Source organism: Leptopilina boulardi, unplaced genomic scaffold (assembly GCF_019393585.1).
Source record: "Leptopilina boulardi isolate dan_hultmark-lab unplaced genomic scaffold, ZJU_Lbou_2.1 LbouV2_179, whole genome shotgun sequence".
Taxonomy (NCBI): domain Eukaryota; kingdom Metazoa; phylum Arthropoda; class Insecta; order Hymenoptera; family Figitidae; genus Leptopilina; species Leptopilina boulardi.
In genome coordinates, this window is record NW_026137728.1 from 1926220 (window position 1) to 1945569 (window position 19350).

Below are 19350 nucleotides of genomic sequence, written 5' to 3' on the forward strand. Positions count from 1 at the left end.
CACAAAGTTACATAACTGCTATATCATAGTGCTTGTAACAGTAATATCACTCTGACCCTTATGTTACGACATTTTCAATCACATCCCAGATAGCACGTAAGCTTACAGCAAGCTTCAAATGTCTCACCTTATCCAAGCTTGCATGGTAAGCTTACTGAAAGATTGCAGTGTAAGGTTACTGCAAGATTGCACAGTAAGATTATCGCAAGCTTGCTCAGTATGGTTGCACGGTAAGCTTGTCGCAAGCTTGGCAAATCTTATTGCAAGCTTGCGGAATATAACAAAAAATTTGTTTGGTGAGGAAATTTATTTTTGTACATATGTACATTGAGCAACCGTTCCTGGGAGGTCAAAAAAAATTACTGCGCAACTGTAAGTGCTTATGATTGCAAGTGCGCATAGTACTCATTTTTAATACAAACTTCTGTGCTGATTGGGCAAGGTTATTGGCAACTTTGCCATAAGCTTACCGTGTAAGTTTACTATGCAAGCTTGCGATAATCTTACTGTGCAATCTTGCAGTAACCTTACACTGCAATCTTTTGGCAAGCTTACCATGCAAGCTTGGGTTAGGTGGGACAAGGTTGGCAATATTGCGTGGCAAGCTTGCCGCAAGGTTGCTGCAAGCTTACGTGCTTTCTGGGATGTTTATCACCTGTGATAATAATTATAAATAAATAATAATAATTTCTGTTGTTAAAGATTTCGGGGAAAAAAAATAAATCGACACTTCAGAATATAGAAAAAAAAATGATATTTATTAACAATTTACTGGAATACTATGCCATATTAGATAATTTACTGCAATACAATATGTTACAGTTCATATAATATAAATAAAGGGCAAATTTTCTAACATTTCGCGTTAGGAAATATAATATAACAAATTAAATTTTGAGTTACAAATTTTGCCCCGCATAAAAATTGAAGGAATCCGGCATAAAAAAATTACTCTTGGTCATAAAGTATACAACTAAAAATAGGAAGACCTTTTCCTTTTTTTTTTTTTGTTTTCTTAATTCTATATGCTCTCTATAATTTATAACAAATTGACATTTTAAATGCAAAGAATAACATAAACATTATTTTAAAATTCCTAAAACGTAATTTCGTTAGTATACGAAGGGAATTTTTAAAAATTATCTTCTCCAATTCTTATGCATTTTTAACATGTCTCTCAATTACTTTTGCATTTATTTTTGAAAAAGCTGAATTTAATGGAAACATAACACGATTTATTTAATACATATGTCCGATTATATATAATATTCTTAAAAAAATATTCTAATCAAAATATATATTTAACCAAAACTACAGTAGCTTACAATTCCTATTACATTCTTTCACACACAATTATTTAATTTTTTTTTTTTTTTTTGTTTTTTTACAAGAAACACACACTTGAATTGTTTTTTCATTCTCAATTTTTTTTTTTTTAATTAATAAAATAATTTTTATTAAAAATTATTTCTCATTCATTCATTTACAATAGTGTCTAAAAAATAATGCAGTGGGATCTTTGAAAATAATTTAATTTTACGTCTTTATATATTTAATTTTTTTTAATAAAATGAAATAAAGGAACTTGATTTAAAATGTTCTGCATTTTTTTTTTTTCTTTAATAATCATTAGACACAACTCAAAAATAGGAGTATTGAATTTAAAAGCTACTTATTTCAAAACAAATAACAATTCTCTGTCAAATATATTTAATGACATGTCACTTTTCATAATAATAAATATTTAATAAAATATATTTCGCAAAATAGTCAAATTAAATGCCTTAACGAAATTGAAAATAATTTTTTTTTTTTTAAAGAGAGTACAAATTTTTTTTTCTATTGTGCGTTGAGTAATTATTTTTATATCCTTATAAATTAGTTCTTTTTTTTTTTTTTGAAAAAAATTTTTTTTTATTTTTTTATTTATTTTGTCTTGACTTCCTCCTTGCGAAGGGAATCCTAATCCACCTTTAATCAAATGGAAATTTAAAAAATGTGTTAGACAATTTTTTGAAGATAAAAAAAAAATTACTATAAATAAAATAATTTTACACACACACAATTATTACATTCTTTATACATTCATTCGGAGCGTTTTGGTTTTTTTGATTTCAGACAGTCTAACGAAAACATAATTAGAAAATATTAATTAAATGCTTTCGTATTATGAATAGACTCAGTTTACACTAAACGAAAGAAATAAGCATTAAAATAAAAATAGAAAAATCGATTATTTATAATTTTTTTTTTTTTTCATATTATTTATTTGGCAATTTGTTTTTTTTATGAAAAAATCACTGTTATTATTTGTTTATTATTTTAAGCAAGGCTCTATTAGTGACTTTCTTTATGTGTCAATAATATTTAGAGTTTTTAATTAAAATAATCTTAAACTTCTATAATATTAATATTGCTAATAATTTACATATTTACAACGTTTATCGAGATTCCATATACATCGGAGTGTTCAAGTCGAATAAAAAAAAAAAAAAAAAAAAAAAATATTACAAAAAAAAATTTTCCAGTGATAATTCATTTATTTACGATTCTTTCATGTAAAATTTTCGTCTTAATCGATATATTAATATTATTATCAATTTATTGAAAAATGAAAAATTATCAAATTTACTATGTGGAAAAATTTTATTTCTAAAAAAAAATTCTACAAAAAAAAAAAAACAAAACATTTTTGAATAACAAAATAATTACCTTACAAATTTATAAAGCAGGTTCGGTGTTTGAATTTAAAAAAAAAAAATATTTTTTAAAATCAATGTCATAGTTGATTTTTGTCTCCCCCATTTGATCATTGAATCATGTCAATGATTGGCAATAAAATACATAATATTTAGAAATATAAAAAAAAATTACTTTTTCCAATATTTTTATCTACAGTACAAATTATAAATTGCATTAATATTTTAATTTGTGAGAATTTTTATAATATACACATTTTCGAGAAATATTTCAGAATGTAAGAGATCACAAGATAAACGTTGTCAATCAATTTGTGATAATTAAATATTAATTCTATGCGTCTACTCAAAATTATATTCTGGTAACAGAGAATTAATATTTAAAAATTAAAATCGATTTTCGCTTATAAAATTACAATTATATAATTAATTTACACAGTTCAGAATTCTTTTTTTTTCTATTCATACATTTTTTTTGCAAAATAAATCGAAATTATTTATTCATAGATTTTTATTTAGTGTACAATTAATTATTAAAAGTTAAATTGGAAAAAGATATGTACCTATATATAGAAAACTTAATTTTTGGTCTCACAAAAAATTGGAATCGGTTTCGTTGTAATGCAAAACACTCAATAAAACATTGTCCTCGAGAAATTGAATTCAACATTTTCCTTTGTCAAAATGAAAAATAGAAATTGATTTTTAGATTTTTCAAAAATCTTTCTGCACTTGATTTAAAGAAAATATTAAAAACTCTTGATTCTAGAGAACTTAATACTGACTTAAGACACTTGTAACTAGAAAATAATGATAAAAAAAAACTTATTTAAATACTATATTTCATTTTTTTTTAAATTTTATAATTCTACATATTTCTTTAAAACAAACAGAGCAATCTTTCTATAATTAAATATAAAAAATTTTTTAAAAAATTATTTTCCAATTAAAAAAAAAACCAAATTCACTTTGAAGAATTACTGAGATTTTTCGTTAATTTTTTTAAAATAAAAAGAAAGATCAAAACGATGTAAATTGGTCTCATTTAGAGTTTTAACAGAATAAAAAAAATTAATTTAAAAAAATTGAAACAAATTTTAATTAAAAAAAAAATTAATAAAATATTTTTTCTGCTAAAAATTATATAATAAAAAAATCATATTTAGAAAATTAACGTTTCAATTTCTAACGTCATAAATGAATATCATAAATAAAATTTACAATTTCTCTACTAGAAAAATTCTTCTTTTAAACGAACCGCAAAATACTTAAACTACATTTTTTTTTGTTATTCTGCCTTTCAAAATAAGAATCTATATTTTTTGTAAAGGAGAATATATTTTTTTTTAATTTTTTTTTTCAGAGAGAAAGAGAATAATGTGCACAGCTATCAGAGAATAAATTTTCCTCTCAATGTGAGATTATATTTTTCTAAGTGAAACTCTGAGTTAATAATAAAATTTGTTACCTATTAATAATTTAATACACGAAAAAAAAATAAAAATTGAATGAACTGAATTATAACATTTAAATATCTACAACACCGATTTTTAATCAATTTGATCTTTCCTTTAAATTATGAATTCGATTTAAAAAAAAAATATCACTAATATAATGGCAGTTATGGCACAAGAATTTTTGGAAAGTATTTTAATCAAATTTTATTAATAAACAAAATGAATTTAATTTTATTAAGTAAAATTAATATTAAACCTAATTTTCAGAACGTAGAATTTTTATTTAACAGAATTACTATTTCCCTAAATTATTGAATTTAAATCGAATTTCCTTCTTCTTATATTTTATTCTGAATAAGAAATTAAATAAGAATTCAATTAGATAAAATTTTTTTTTTTTTTTTTTAAATTGGGTTCAATATAAATTTTACTTTTTTATAAATTTCGGTTAAAGAGATTCAATGCCAGACATTACATCAAACTAAATACATTTTTATACAAAAAAAGAAAATAATAATTTGAATTAAATAATCCAAAATTATTTCTGTAATTAATTTATATGCCTTTTAAATGGACCTGAATTGGATAAAATAATATTTTGAACACTGAAAAACAATTTTTTGTTTAAGTTATTAAAATTTTATTAATAACTTAAACAAACAAATATTTTTCCTCTAATTCAAAAACTATTTTAATTATATGAAGAGTGCAAAAAAAATATCGAAACAAAATTTAGTTCAACTCTATTTTCCAATTTTTAAATAAATAAAAAAGAATTTTAACTTTAAAAATGTTTTAGTGGAAGTGTAAACAATTTAATTTTTATAACAAAATATATATATATATATATATTAGCATTACAAAATGTACAATTTAAAAAAAAAAATTACGATTTATCAACAGGAAGACGCATAAAAAAAATTTGCTGTGGAAGCGAATTATTTGCTGTCACATCAAATTATGTTAGCTAATATAGGGACAGCGAATTGCTGTGGGGTCAAAAAAGTTTGCTGTGACAGTAAATTTTGAAAAATTAAAACTGATATTGTTTATCATAGCAAACTTTTTCGTTGTCATAGCAAATAAATTTAGCTGTGGTTACTAATTTTGATAGATCTGATCCAAATTCAACATTAATTTTTTTTTATCTGTACCAATTTAAATTAATTATATAATAAAATAATTTAATTAAACGGTTTAATTAAAAATACGAAAATGTAAAGTTGGACTAGACTGCTCTATGTTAAACATTTTTTAGAAAAAATTATGTTGAGTTGAAATCTTTTGTTAAATAATTTTTTTTTTTTTTTTAACATTTTGACTTTTTTCTTTTAGAACAGACAAAAATTGCAATTTTTATCCTATTTTTATAAACAATAGCTTATTTTACTCAGTGAAACATTTTTTACAATTGTAAACTTTTTTCAATTATTTAAAGTATATTGTAAAAAAAAATTATTTAATACATAAAATTTGTATTGCTTATAAAAAAAAAGTTAAAAATATTTTTAAAAAATAATCATTTAGCAGATTTTAACTCATCATAATTTTTTTCCAAAAAGTGTATAATTAAATCTTCTAAAATTATTGGAAATTAATTTTTGCTTAAAGTTTTGTTAAAGGCCTAAGCAGAATAGCTTCGCAAAAGACGTTCGCGAACGTGAAACATGAGTTAGAGAAGGACAGAGGTATATATGTATCCTTTTCTATCTCATGCATCTCGTTCGCGAACGACTTTCGCGAAGCTATTGTGCGTTGGCCTTAAAAACCATTTTTTAGTTTTGAGGTTATGTTAGGGTCTCCATCCTTATAATTATTATTATTTTCTTTCTAAAACAAAAAGTATTTTTAGTTTGAGGTTATGTCATGGTATTGAAACATTAAATAGAAATTCTACCTAGAAATTCTTATAGGATAATTTTTGTACTGCCAAATTCAAAATTATTACTAAATTTCAAGCGGGTAACGAAAGATTGAAACCATTTAAATACTTTTTTTTCTATACTAAAAATAATTATTTTAAAGGAAAATTTAGAATTTTTCAATTATTTTCAATGAGTACGTTTACATCGCCTGATGTAAAATAGAAATAAGATTAAAAAATAACGATACTGTTTACGAATGTTCTGCGCAGACTCGAATTTAAGGCTGCTTCCACAATTGTTTAAATACCATTGAAGATGAATTTTTTTTACAACGAAACTATGCGCGCGCATCCTTTGCCAACTGTCGACAAAAAAATTTATTTCACTTGTTTCAATATTACAATTTCATTATTATTGAAATTATAAAAAAAAATTGTTTTATTGAAAAAAAACGAAATTTTATATCCTTCTAGGTAAAAATGTTTTTAATTTTTAGTAAAAGTGAAATAAATTTGTTGCCAGTTGCGCAATAGATGCGCGCGCATCGGCTCGTCTGAAAAAATCGCCGATGTGATTTAGCTATTGTGGAGGCAGCCTAAATAACTTAGTAAAGCTTTTTCTACATTACGCCAGGTGATGTAAACTAGCTTTTATAGTCCCTGTTTACAGGTCAAAATAGAATAGAGATGGGTACGGTCACAGGACTTTTGGAAAAACCATTTTTGTCTTTCTCTCTCCTATGACAGAGGCATAAGTTTGTCTCACTTTGCATTTTCCGTTTTTGGTAAAAGAAAATGTAGGATGAAACAAACTTATGCCTCTGTCATAGGAGAGAGAAAGACAAGAATGATTTTTTCAAAAGTCATGTGACCGTACCTTAACGTGATATGTCACCTCCGTCGGTAAAGTCACAAAAAGTAAAACGATTACCACGCCCCGGGTTTTCATTGGCTTATAAGAGGAGATTTTAGAAATTAATTATTTTCTCTGAAATTAAAAAATAATTCATAATAACAATTTTTATTTCAAATCAAGTAGTAATTTATGCAATACTTATTTGTGTGTAATTATGTCATCAACGACTCAAATATTAAAGAATAATAAAAAATCAGTTCTAGCAAAAGAGAATTTCGTCTGCTAGAACTGATTTTTTATTTTTTAATCTTTAAGACATATAATTATAAGCATAAATTACTACTTGATTTGAAATAAAAATTATCGTGAATTATTTTCTAATTTTAGAGAAAATAATTAATTTCTGAAATCTCCCATACAAGCCAATAGAAATTTGGTGCCACTGTGGTAATCGCTCTACTTTCTGTGACTTTACCGACACGTTAGATATCTCTATACAAACCGAAAAGCGTGTAATAGAAAAGGACAAAAATATCCTCTGTTCTTTTCTAACTCATTACATTCACGTTCTATTCTATATTATACATTGGATAATTCTACTTTTTGAAAAAATGTCCAAATTTCATATTCATGTTCTATTGAGCCTGAGCATCGAGCTTATGACTCATTACATGATTCTGTAATATTTCTCTTGATGTGCAACGTTGTCCACACATATGACAAATATGATTATGTAAAAATTCCATATGTTTACGTAAACTACATTCAGCGTTAAAAACTTGTGGGGGATCACAATAATCACAAACATAACATATATTTTCAATTGGAAGCTGATGAACATTTTCCTTGTGTGATTGTTTGTGTACAGTTTGTAAATGTCTCACAAATTCATCATGCGAGGAAAAGAAGAAACTGTTACACAGAAGACATTGATAAACATCATTACTTACACTTGAATAAAGTATAATTGGACCTTTCTCAGAATCTTTGGTCTTATTGCTGATTGTTGTTGGGCCCTGATGAACCAAATTTTGTGATTGTTGCTGCTGCTGCTGCTGTTGATGTTGAGGTGTTTGATAAGGACCTTGTATTAATTGTTGCTTTTGAAGATTATTTTCAACTTCCAAATGACGTTTCTCATGTTCGCGTATAATTGATTTGTTGTCAGTTTGAAAATTACATATTCGACAAACATAAAGATATTTCGAGGTAGACGGTTGCCAATTTCTTTTAGCTGTATTAGTTGAATTTCCAGTTACCGATGATGAACCATAAATATCGCTGGCAATTATTTGTGAATTTTGATAAGCCGATGTATTTGGATCAGTCTGTTGGCTCTCCTGACGGGGATTATTTCGCTGATTATCATGAATTTTATCATTTGCCGATGTGTCCATATAGTGCACCAATAGATGAGCGGAGAATTCGGGAAGATTTTTTGCAGTATAGTAACAAGTGGTGCATGTTAGACTTGTGGAAGCATCGGGTGGTGGTCGATATTGCGATTGTGGTGGTAGTGGTGGTGGTGGACGAATTGGTTGATTCATTCTAATAGGTGCACGATGCATATATGTGTGTGGTAAACCCTGATGTTGAATCATTGACGGTGGTGTTATTGTTCGTGTTGTTGTTATTGTTTGATGTCGCTGTGGATGTGAGAGATTTTGAATTCTTGTCGCAGCGCCTGATGGTCGTTTTTGTGGTGTATTACCACCAGTTCGTTCTGGCAATTGAATAGCACTTGAACGATGCTGTATATTTGTATTAAAAGCCATATTTGAAGTGCCTTGATTTATTTCTGTAGTTTGAGGACCAAAATTTAATCCCGAGTGTCGTTTTTGATGGGAGACTATTGCATTTGGTGGAACTGATGTTCGGGGAATTGAAATATTTTTTGATAATGGCAAAAGTGGAGGAATAAAAGTATTTAATGATTTTCCAACTGGATTTTGAATGAATGATGTCTCATAATTTGCGGGCGTTAGTATTGTTTGTTTTGGTTGTGGTGTGCAATTTGCTTGCTTCACGTGTGTGATGTATTCATTCTCGGCGTTAAATGTCTTTCCGCATGCTTCGCAGAGATGATGCATTTTAATTTCTTGTAATTCTGCAAGACTTCGAACTCGTAGACGTGTGGGAGCAACTTTCTCCACGGGGGGAGATATTTCTTTGGGTGGTGCTGAATTTGTTGATTCTGCAGTTTCTTTAGCTGCTGTTGTATTGTCACTTACGTCGTCCATCATGATGTACTCGATGTATTCTTCGATTATACTCGCTGTATTTGGATCAGATGAACTATCCTTAGGATCGGGAATTGTTACACTAGTGGATTCTTTCGTTGCAGTATTAATGGATTTATTTGAATTGATGTCGACCTTTGATGATGTTGACGAAGATGATGATGATGATGATGAGGACGATGAATTTCCAACAGCACTACTGGTTTTTGCACAATCTTTGGATTTTTCATCGTGTGGTAGAAGAACAACTTCAAATGGAAGTGTACTATCAGTTGTATTGGTTCCTGATTTTGTGGCTAAATCATCCGATTTTGTGGATGCTTTTCCCGATTTTGAGGATTCACTTCCAGCGTCTGACAAGGGGAATTCTTCATTTGTTTCCAAAGGATCTTTCAAAATTTTCTTTGAAGATTTTGGTTTTGTTTCTTTGGAGACTTTTTTTGGGGATTTCTTTGAACGTCTTGAATAGACCTTTCCTGGAATTTTTTCCATACCTTCGAGTTCGGTGAGCAATGATTCGAATTCAGGATTTAAGGCAGTCATTGTTAAATTCTTTTTGACACTAACTTTCGGAGGTGCTTGCACCTCTTTTTCTTTGCCCTCATTGGAATTCTTATCTTTTTTCTTCTTCTTCTTCTTTTCGACATTAGTAATTGATTTATTTTTATCCGTTTCTTGAATAGTAGCAGTATTGGTAGCACTCAATAAAGGCATATCCTTAGGCAAAGCAACTGATTCTGATGATGGTTTAGAAAAATCGGAGTTTGAACTTTTTGAACTGCTTTCGGAAAGAATATCAATAACTTCGACATCGGAATTGATGCCATTTTTGCTTTTGACTTTGGAGGTGAAATTTATAACCTTCCCCGATGGTGATGATTCAAAAGAATAAGATTCTACATTGGTATTCGATTTTGAACTTGATGGTACGTCTGTTAATTTTGAAGCTAGACCATCAATTAAAATTGGAGTTGGAGATTCAGTGACAATTGTGGATTCAGAATTATTTACAGATTTTGTTTTCGTTGCAATTGACGATAAGGCCGAGGAAGGAACAGTTAATCTGAGAATTGGTGGTGATGTTTTTGATGTTGTTGTTGTATTTTCGGAAAGAGATAAATTAATTGATGAGGCAACTTGTTTATTGGAAGATTCACTATTTGTTGAAAATTGTGAACGTAAACAAATTAAATTATGTTCCTTTGCTGATTGTGATGTTTCAAAATAAAGATTGCACGGTTGACATTTAAATGTTGCTAATTCAAAGGAAACTTTACAATATGGATTCATGTCTTTTGTACAATTTTTACAATGTGCTTCGACAATATTAATGTTTGTGTCAAAAAATTTTGGACAATAGGAACAAATGAATTTTTCCCTCCAAGCACGATGAAATACCCAATGTTCTTTCATTTCGTCCGTTGTTTTACGAACAGTTTTACATTGAGCACATATGTAAGCTTTTGTTCCGCAATTTGTTGATATTGTCACATATTCCGGTTTGGTGCTTCTCATGTGATTTAAATTTAATTCGTGCATGAAATATTCAGTTTTATTGGCGAACATTTTGTTGCATACTAAACAAAGAACCCTTACTTTTGTTGGTTGAATTGGCACAATTTGCTCAACTGCAGAACATTTATGATTATCTAAATCCATTTCTGACCCGAAGGGTATTCTGAAAATTAGAAAAATTTTCAATTTTAATTAAAATAACTTAAATTATTTTCTAATAGACAAATGTTTAACTAATTATTGTTTATTCCCGAGATAAAAAAAAGTTCTAATATTCTTAATTTTGTAAAATAAATTCTATTTTATACTAAGGTTAAATTAAAAAATTCTGTGTAAATTTTAATTTTTATGAACACAATTACGATGCTTTACGCAAGCCGTTTAAATATGCCTAAAATTGTAACTAGATTTTTGTATGCAGATTTTATTTTTATGTTGAAATTGTTAATTGGTTTTATAAATTTCCCTACACTTCTTCTATCAATGATTAATTTCTCTGTACCAATTAGATATATCTTTCACTATCAGGGTTGACACAAAAATATTATTTTATTTTTCCCTGACTTTTCTCTAATTTCCAGTCAAAATTAAAATCTTTTCCCTAACCCTAATGAAAATATTTCAAAAGGTTTTCAATAACAGGCATCGGATTGCACAACTTTTTCGATTTTTTTTTTTTAATTTTTTAAAATTGAATTATTAAAAAAATATATTAACTTGAATCGTTTGCAAAATCAATTATTTTCAATAATTTATTAAAACAAATTCTTCGAAAATTACATGATTTAAAACAGTATTTCAATTGAAAATTCACTAAAATTCAATTATTGTCTAAAGTTTTTAAAAAAATTTTCACCAATTCAAAATGAAAGTTTCAATTAATAATCTTCTGAAATTCAATTATAATTTTTGAAAATTTTAATTCGAATTCTTCTAAACTACAATTATTTTTAAATTTTGTATCTAAAATTCTTTGTTGAATAATTTAATTTTAATAATTTTAATCAAGATTTTCAAAAATTAAATTAATTAAAACATTTTACAATTCAAAATCCTCCAAAGTTTAATTATTGTTTAAAGCTTATAAAATATCTACAGAAATTCCAATTTATGAAAATTTTAATTTTAAAAATCTCCTGAAATTTAATTACAAAAATTTTAACAATTGCTTTTCCAAAACTCAATTATTTCTAAAATTTTCAATTTCAATTTCTTTTTGTATTAATTATTTCTAATAACTTTAATCATTTTTCAAAAATTCAATTATATATAAAACATTTTTTAATTAATAATTAAATTTTTATTTATTAAAATTTTAATTGAAAATTTCAAATGTCAAAAATCGAAAAGTCAATTTTTTTAAAAAATGTTCAATTAGAAAATTCTCTATAATTCAATTATTTCTAAAAAATTTATTTTAAATTATTCGCTAAATTAATTTTTTAAATTATTTTTATACAGTTTTTTAACAATTAAGGAAAGTAAAACTTTTTTCAATGAAAAATACTCTAAAATTCTATTAATCTTTGAAGTTTGTAAACAAAATTTTATCAATTAAAATTTTAAAAAAACTTTCAATTTCATATCTTCTAAAATTTAATTCCAAAAAAATGTTTTACTCGAACTCTTCCAAATTCAATTAGTAATTGAAACATTAATTGAATGTTAATTCAATTGAAAATTTTTATCTACAAAATTCTTTGTTTAATTAATTATTTCAACAGGTTTAATCTAATTTTTCAAAAATTCAATTATTTTAATCGTTTTTTAATTAATGTTTTATATTTACAACAAAATTATAATTTTTAAATTCTCAAGAAATGCAATTATTTTTAAAAATTTTAACTGTAACTCCATTAAAATTAAATTATTTAGAACATATTGCAGTTGAAAATTCTTTAAAATTCAATTATTGTCTAAAATTTGTAAAAAAAAATTTAATTAATTAAAAGTTTCAATTAAAAATCTCCTGAAATTAAATTACTTTTAAAAATTTTAAGTCAAACTCTTTCAAATTTAATTATTTTAAAATTTTTAGTTAAAACTTTTCTAAAATTCAATTATTTCACAAAATTCAATTTAAAATTAATTTTTTTTTGAATAATATTTTAATGAAATTCTTTGAAAATTTAATTCTTTTTTCCGAAATCTTGAAAATTTGTCTCAGTTTAATTCTTGAAAATATTTCTGTGAAAAATTCTTATTAAGGAATTAATAAATTTTATTTAATTTTTATTAACAAATTATTAATAATAATAAAATATTTATCAACAAATTAAAATTATTGAAAATAAAAAAATTGACTTTTGTAGACTCTTTTCTTTTAATGTAAAAATTTGAATTGTAAATTTCCAAAAATTATAATTTTAATAGCATTTTTTTTGAAATTTAATATTTTTCCAGTACTTTTCATAAAATTCCCTAATTTTTCTGACCAATCTCACTTTCCTTGACTTTTCCATGATTTCTCTGATTTCCCTCACTTGTGTGGCCAACGCTAACTATTTAATATAAAATTTCATAGAACAAATTATGTGAATAACTCTTTGATTATTAGAATTTATTTGAAACCGTTTATGTTTGCTGCTTTAAATAAAGAAATAAATAAATTATAAAATGTATAATTGAAAAAAATAATCTGCATTACTCACTTGCAATTTCGACAAACATGTTCAGCAACAAATAAATATTCCTCCTTATTTTGATTTCCCACTTTGTCCGTTAATTTCATACAAGGCACAATTGATAATTTTGGAAATGAATAACGGCTTGCGAGAAAATTCACATCCTTCGTATGATTAAACCAATGACTGTAGAATAATGAACCAATTCCAAAGAACATAACTTTACAAATATTACACAAAAATGTAACATGTCCCTGACGATTAATTTGAGCATGTTTCTCTAAATGACGACGCATTTCAGGCAATGAATTTAATAAAATTTTACATGAACTGCAAAATAATTTTGGCAATCGGCTCGATCTGTCTTTATTACATAATCTATTAACTCTATAATGCACCTCAAAACAATCCAAACGTCGAAATAATACTTGACAAATTTCACAAAGTAATACCATTTCAATTTGCATATCATCATTTACCAATGTTGATGTATCATTACTGTGACATGGACACATTGTTACTTTTTTAACAACATTTGTTGTTTCATTTTCAATTAATTTTGTACTTTTAATAACTGATGTTGTTCGTGAATTTTCTTTTTCAATATTATTATCGTCATCATTATTTTTTCTACTTATATCATCGCTACCCGATGAGCATACAGTTATTTCTTCACATGAATTTATTGTATTTTGTCCACCTGATGTTGATGATTCTTCACTGACATTATTTTTACATAAAATACTATCCTTCCATTGTGCATATTTATTTGCCCATTCAGTTGCTTGTTTTTCATTTTCATTACGTATTATTTCTTCATTTTTTTTTCTTATTGTCGCATCATTAAATGCATCTTGTAATTCACGTTCTGTATGCTGATAAATATGATCAAATAAACTTTCTCTTGTTTCAAATGTAACTGAACAAACGCCACAACGTAAATTATTACGTGCCGATGGTAATCTTTTTTTTGTTATTATTTTTGTATTTATATTTTTTGGACTTGTTTTTGTATTTAATGATGATTTTGATATTGTTAATGATTTTGTTTTATTTGTATTTTTTGTTTTTATATTTTTATCATTCGATTCAATTAATCCATGTACAAGTTGAATGTGTAAATTTAAATTACGTTTACATTTATATTGACTATTGCAATAATCACATTTTATTGGTTTTTTATTTTTTGCATGACAATTGCCTTTATGTAGAGAAAATGAATGTAGACTGCGAAAACTATTTTTACAAAATTTACATGAAATATAATAAGGCTCTTTTGTTGAATCATTCTCTTGATGTGAATCACATGTGACAAATTCAATAGAAGAATTTTCTTTTGTTGAATCGAATTGAAAATATTTTGATGGTTCTTCTAATTTTTCTCCAATACTAGTGACACTATCGTCTGATGCCCAATCATCAACAATTGTATCGACTTCTTTATCATTATCAAAAGCAATAACCAATGGATTTTCGTCATTGTCATTTGTTTCTGATCTATTGTCATCATTATTATTGGTAATTTCGTTATTTTCTTGATTCCCTACCAAAGCATTTCTATTATCATCATCATCATCGTCATCATTGTCATCAAAATCGTTGAATGAATTGAGAATTGCAGTTTCTTTTTCCTTGAGACGTTTTGCTTGAAGACGTTTATAAACGTTGAAAAATGATTGCGATTGTTTGTCATACGAAAAATTGGAATTTAAAAGAAAATCAATATATTTCTCTTCGAGAATTTCAATTTCCGATGCTGAATATTCAGAATCAAGTGCCCCAACTAATGTTTCAAGACGTATTAACAATACTTTTGGATAATTTTCAATATTATAGGCTAATTGTTGTTGAGGATTGATATTTTCAATTGTGGCTTCATTATTATTTAGTGGATTATAAATTTCATTAACTATTTCTTGTTGTGGTAGTGTGTTAAAAAATTTGGAGACATCAATAACTTGACCATTAAATGAATTAATTCCAATGAAATCTTGTGGATTATCGATAAAATTTTCGTATTGATATAATGCTTCTTGGGGTATTGCTTCACTTGTCATTGTTCCATCCTCGTGTAGAAGATAATATCTCTGATTTTCGTAATTTTCCTCCACTTGACCAGTTTCTACTTCTTCTTGTTCTTGTTGTTCTTCTTGTTCTTCTTCAATTTTTTCAATTTTAATTCCTCGATTCTTCCATCTAATGACAAATGGATCGTTCATCATATTTTCTAATCGTGTCAAAATAATTCGCGCTTCCTTCAATGGTTTTGGCTTTCTATAGAGATAATTTAAAATTGATGATTGATTTGAATCCAAATGATTAAGTTTACGAATTAATTTCGTTTTTCCACGTGAATAATTTGCAAAATCATTTAATTCAATTTTTTTCTTCTTTTGTTGCTTTTCATTGTCGGAATTTGAATCACTACTTGAAATACGTCTTCTTTTTCTTGTTTTCTCTTCGTTATTTTCATTTTTGTTATTTTCATTTGAACTTGAATCACTACTGGAAATACGTCGAGTACGATGTTTTCTCTTTAATTTCCATTTATTTCGATAAAATTCAGTGAAACTTTCCTCCATACTGTCGTCACTTTTTTTTGAATCATTCATTGTTTCAATATTATCAGTCTTTTTATTATCATTATCATTTAATTCCTCGTGAATTAATTTCTTTTTTTTGTGAAAATCTTTTGTTTTTGAAATTTTTGGACCAATTTTTGTAGTTGTTGTTGTTGTTGTTGAATTATCGGTATTCTTACTACCACCAGCTTGTGTGCTATTGTCATTTTGTAAATTTAACATTGTTTTATAGCAAGATTTTCGAATATACGGAATTACTCGTCTACAAACACAATTTTCTTCCTCATTATCATTATCATTATTATCATCATTATCATCATCATCATCTGAACTTGATTGTGTAGTGTCAATTTTCTTTTCCAATTCTAATTCTTTGTCGATTGATAATTTTGATGTTGACGGTATTGGAGATTCAATATTATTTTCTTGTTTTGTAATTTCGAGATTCAATTCTTTATTATTTGTATGTGAAAATCTTTTTTGATTTTTTAATCGATTTCTATCAAATGGTATCATTCGACAACATCCCCAAATATGTGTTGGTTTCATTTCCATTGAATTTTGATTTTTATTAACATCCAATGATTTATCATTATTTATATCGATTTTTGGTTTTCTTCTTTTATCAATAAAACCTCTTTGCCATCTATTTCTATCTAGTTTTTTACTACGACGAGATTGTTGATGATGATCACGTTTTTTTGTCATTTTTTTTATCACCTGCTGAGATAAACATTCTAAATTAATTGACAATGGTTTACATAATTTGAGTAAATCTTTAACGTGCGCAGCTTGTTCCATTTTTCGTTTCATCGAAGCAGGAGCTGGACGGTTAATTAGAGGTGCATTTCTACTTATTACATCTGAAGGATCACTTACATTTTGCCAAAAATTTCCAGGTAATGGCGTTTTAGAGCGAGTCATCGGTGGATCGATGGAATTATTCTCGAAATCTGACATTTTTATTTAATTATATATATATATAGAGATGTATGTATATATATATTTTTTTTTGTTCTTATTATTATTACTCTTATCCTTAATAATTTTGCCGTTATTTTTTATAAAGTAATTCTTCTTTTGTAACTTTATTTCCGAATATCTGGAACTGAAAAATAAATTTTGCAATTTGACTTTTTGAAATTTCGTCATTTTTATAAGAAAATAATTTTTTTTTTTTTTTGAAAATAAATCAGCAATTAAATACACACACGTGATTATAAATAATACTAATTAAACAGTAAATAGATAATTAAAGAAAATAATAAATAACAATGCAATTAATAACAAAAAAAATTGAAACGAAATAAAAATCTACTACTATTTACAAATCATGTGCCTCAAGTTCCGATTGTTCAACTGAACAAAAAATTTGTTTATTACTTGTTTAATTTCAAATTTTTTTCACTAGTAAAAAAATAAATACTAAATAAATTTTTTACTAATAAATAAATTAATAATTTATTAAATTCAATGTAATTTTTTTATTTTTCATTTCTGTTGTAATTTTGAAAAAAAAATAGACCAAAAAAAAATAATTTCGTTCAATTGAACGTTTAGAATTTCAGGCACATTAAATGAAAAAAAATATATACATCTATACTACAATAAAAAAAATGTTTCAATAATAATTAATAAATTTTTCACTCGCAAAAAAAGAAAAAATAAATTTAAAAAAAGGCAGCCTATGAATTTTTTGGAAAAGGGTTTTATTTATTTATTTTTTTTTTTAATTATTATTATTGAAAATTTTTTTAATAAGCTCGTATTTCCATTGTCTGTGGGCGTAGTCCTTTTCATTTATATTACGTCAATTATTACAAGGTTGAGCAATATTTCTCTCTAAAGTCAAAATTCTAAAAAATAATGACAATTCGTAAAAATAATAATGCTTGGTAATTAAAAAAAAAAAAAAAAAAAAAATTACTTTACTGATGCAAGAAGTCGCGGGTATAATATTTCATTGCATTCTATTTACTTTCGTAAATTTCAAATATTAATAATTTATCGAAAAAAAAATTAAACTAAAATTTAAAAAATAAAAATGTATAAATAAAAATAATTAAATTCGAATAATTATCTAACATAAATTAAATTTTTCAAATGAATATTTGTTATATTAAATGTACATAAAAATAATATCACTTCAAACAAAGAAATATTCTCCTATATTTTCTTACTTTGCATTGAAATACTTTTTTTTAAATTAAAAAATTTAATAACTAATTTACAATAATCATCGATTTTTCAAAATTATAATAAAAAAAGCATAATAATAATAATAATAAAACACGTGTTGAATTTTTAAAAAGAAAATAAATTTTTTCCAAATAAATTAAGTTTCTAAAACAAAAATCAAAAACCTTCATTTACAATATTAAAACACAATTTTACTTTTTCTAGTGACAAATTATCAAAAAAAATTTTTTTGCAAAAATAATATTATGATAAACAACAATTATGCAATATTTAAAAAATAAGCACAAAAAAAAACAACAAAAATATGGAGAAAAAAAACGTAAACAATTTTTATTTCTTTGTGCTTAATAATTTTTTTAATACAAAGAAATCTTTTTTGTGAAAATTCTATAAAAAAAATTTCAATATTTACCTTAAAAGTCAAACTAATTTTTATTTATATGACAAAAATCTATATTTTATGACAAATTTGTGAATTTTGTCAAAAATTGTACAAGTCGATGAAAAAAAAAAAAATACCCTACATCAAGAAATAAGTATAGTCATTGAATCAAGTGTACAAAATATTGCACTGAAAAATTAAATTACTGTTAATTATCCTTTTAAATATGTAATATGGAAAAAATAAAAAATATCCTGAAATTACTTAAAACAAAAGAAAACGTTTACGAGAACTTTTTTTCTCCCAAAAAAATGGCGTCCTCGACAATTATGACGCCATTATATGTTAAATAGATGTAATTTTGAGAAATTAGAATTTAAAAATTTTTTTTTAATCATAATTGTTAATTATTTGTCAAATGAAAAAACAAATGAAAAATAATGAAAATTAACAATGATTGAATAATCATTGACATTCTGTTGAAGGTGGAAAAAAGTTTGGTTAGAAAAGCTTTTTCAATTGCCGAAAACGTGGATGAAATTTGAAAACAACTTACTTGTACAATATTCAGACTTGGAAATGTCTAATTGTTGTTACTACGTTGAAAAATCACTTTTTTTCATCTTAATTCTATACTTTTTTTTTTAGTTCATTTTACACATTGAATTTTTCGTATAAGAAACTCACTATAACCACACTTTTCTATGTATAGGTCAACTCGCAGCATCTCACACATACAAAGAATTGTGAATTGTGACAGTTGTTGCAGGTGTTTTAGTCTAGTTTCACGGATAATTTTCTAAAGCGCCAAACTATTTTTCTTGTAGAAAAATTTTCTAATAGAATTACAACTATATAATCAAATTCTACATGGAAAAAAAGAAATTGTGAGAAAAATACACATTTTTTTGTTTTTTTTTTTCGATTAATTA

General features: G+C 25.4%; 1 protein-coding gene across 4 annotated transcripts; it reads right to left on the reverse strand.

Annotated features, from left to right (window-relative positions):
• Positions 1–737: 737 nt before the first annotated feature.
• LOC127277772 (uncharacterized) lies at positions 738–19174 on the reverse strand. Of its 4 annotated transcripts, none has more exons than XM_051299138.1 (4): positions 18975–19174; positions 13283–16945; positions 7827–10794; positions 738–1971 (listed from the first exon to the last, which is right to left on the reverse strand). In XM_051299138.1, exons 2-4 carry the CDS (start codon positions 16795–16797, stop codon positions 1963–1965), a joined length of 6492 nt encoding a protein of 2163 aa, XP_051155095.1. In that variant the 5' UTR covers positions 16798–16945; positions 18975–19174; the 3' UTR covers positions 738–1962. The 4 variants fall into 4 exon arrangements, with proteins under 4 accessions (XP_051155095.1, XP_051155094.1, XP_051155093.1 ...); XM_051299137.1 differs by lacking the exon at positions 738–1971 and having other exon boundaries at positions 6500–10794; positions 13283–16557; positions 16717–16945; XM_051299136.1 differs by lacking the exon at positions 738–1971 and having other exon boundaries at positions 6500–10794; positions 13283–16560; positions 16717–16945.
• Positions 19175–19350: the final 176 nt, after the last annotated feature.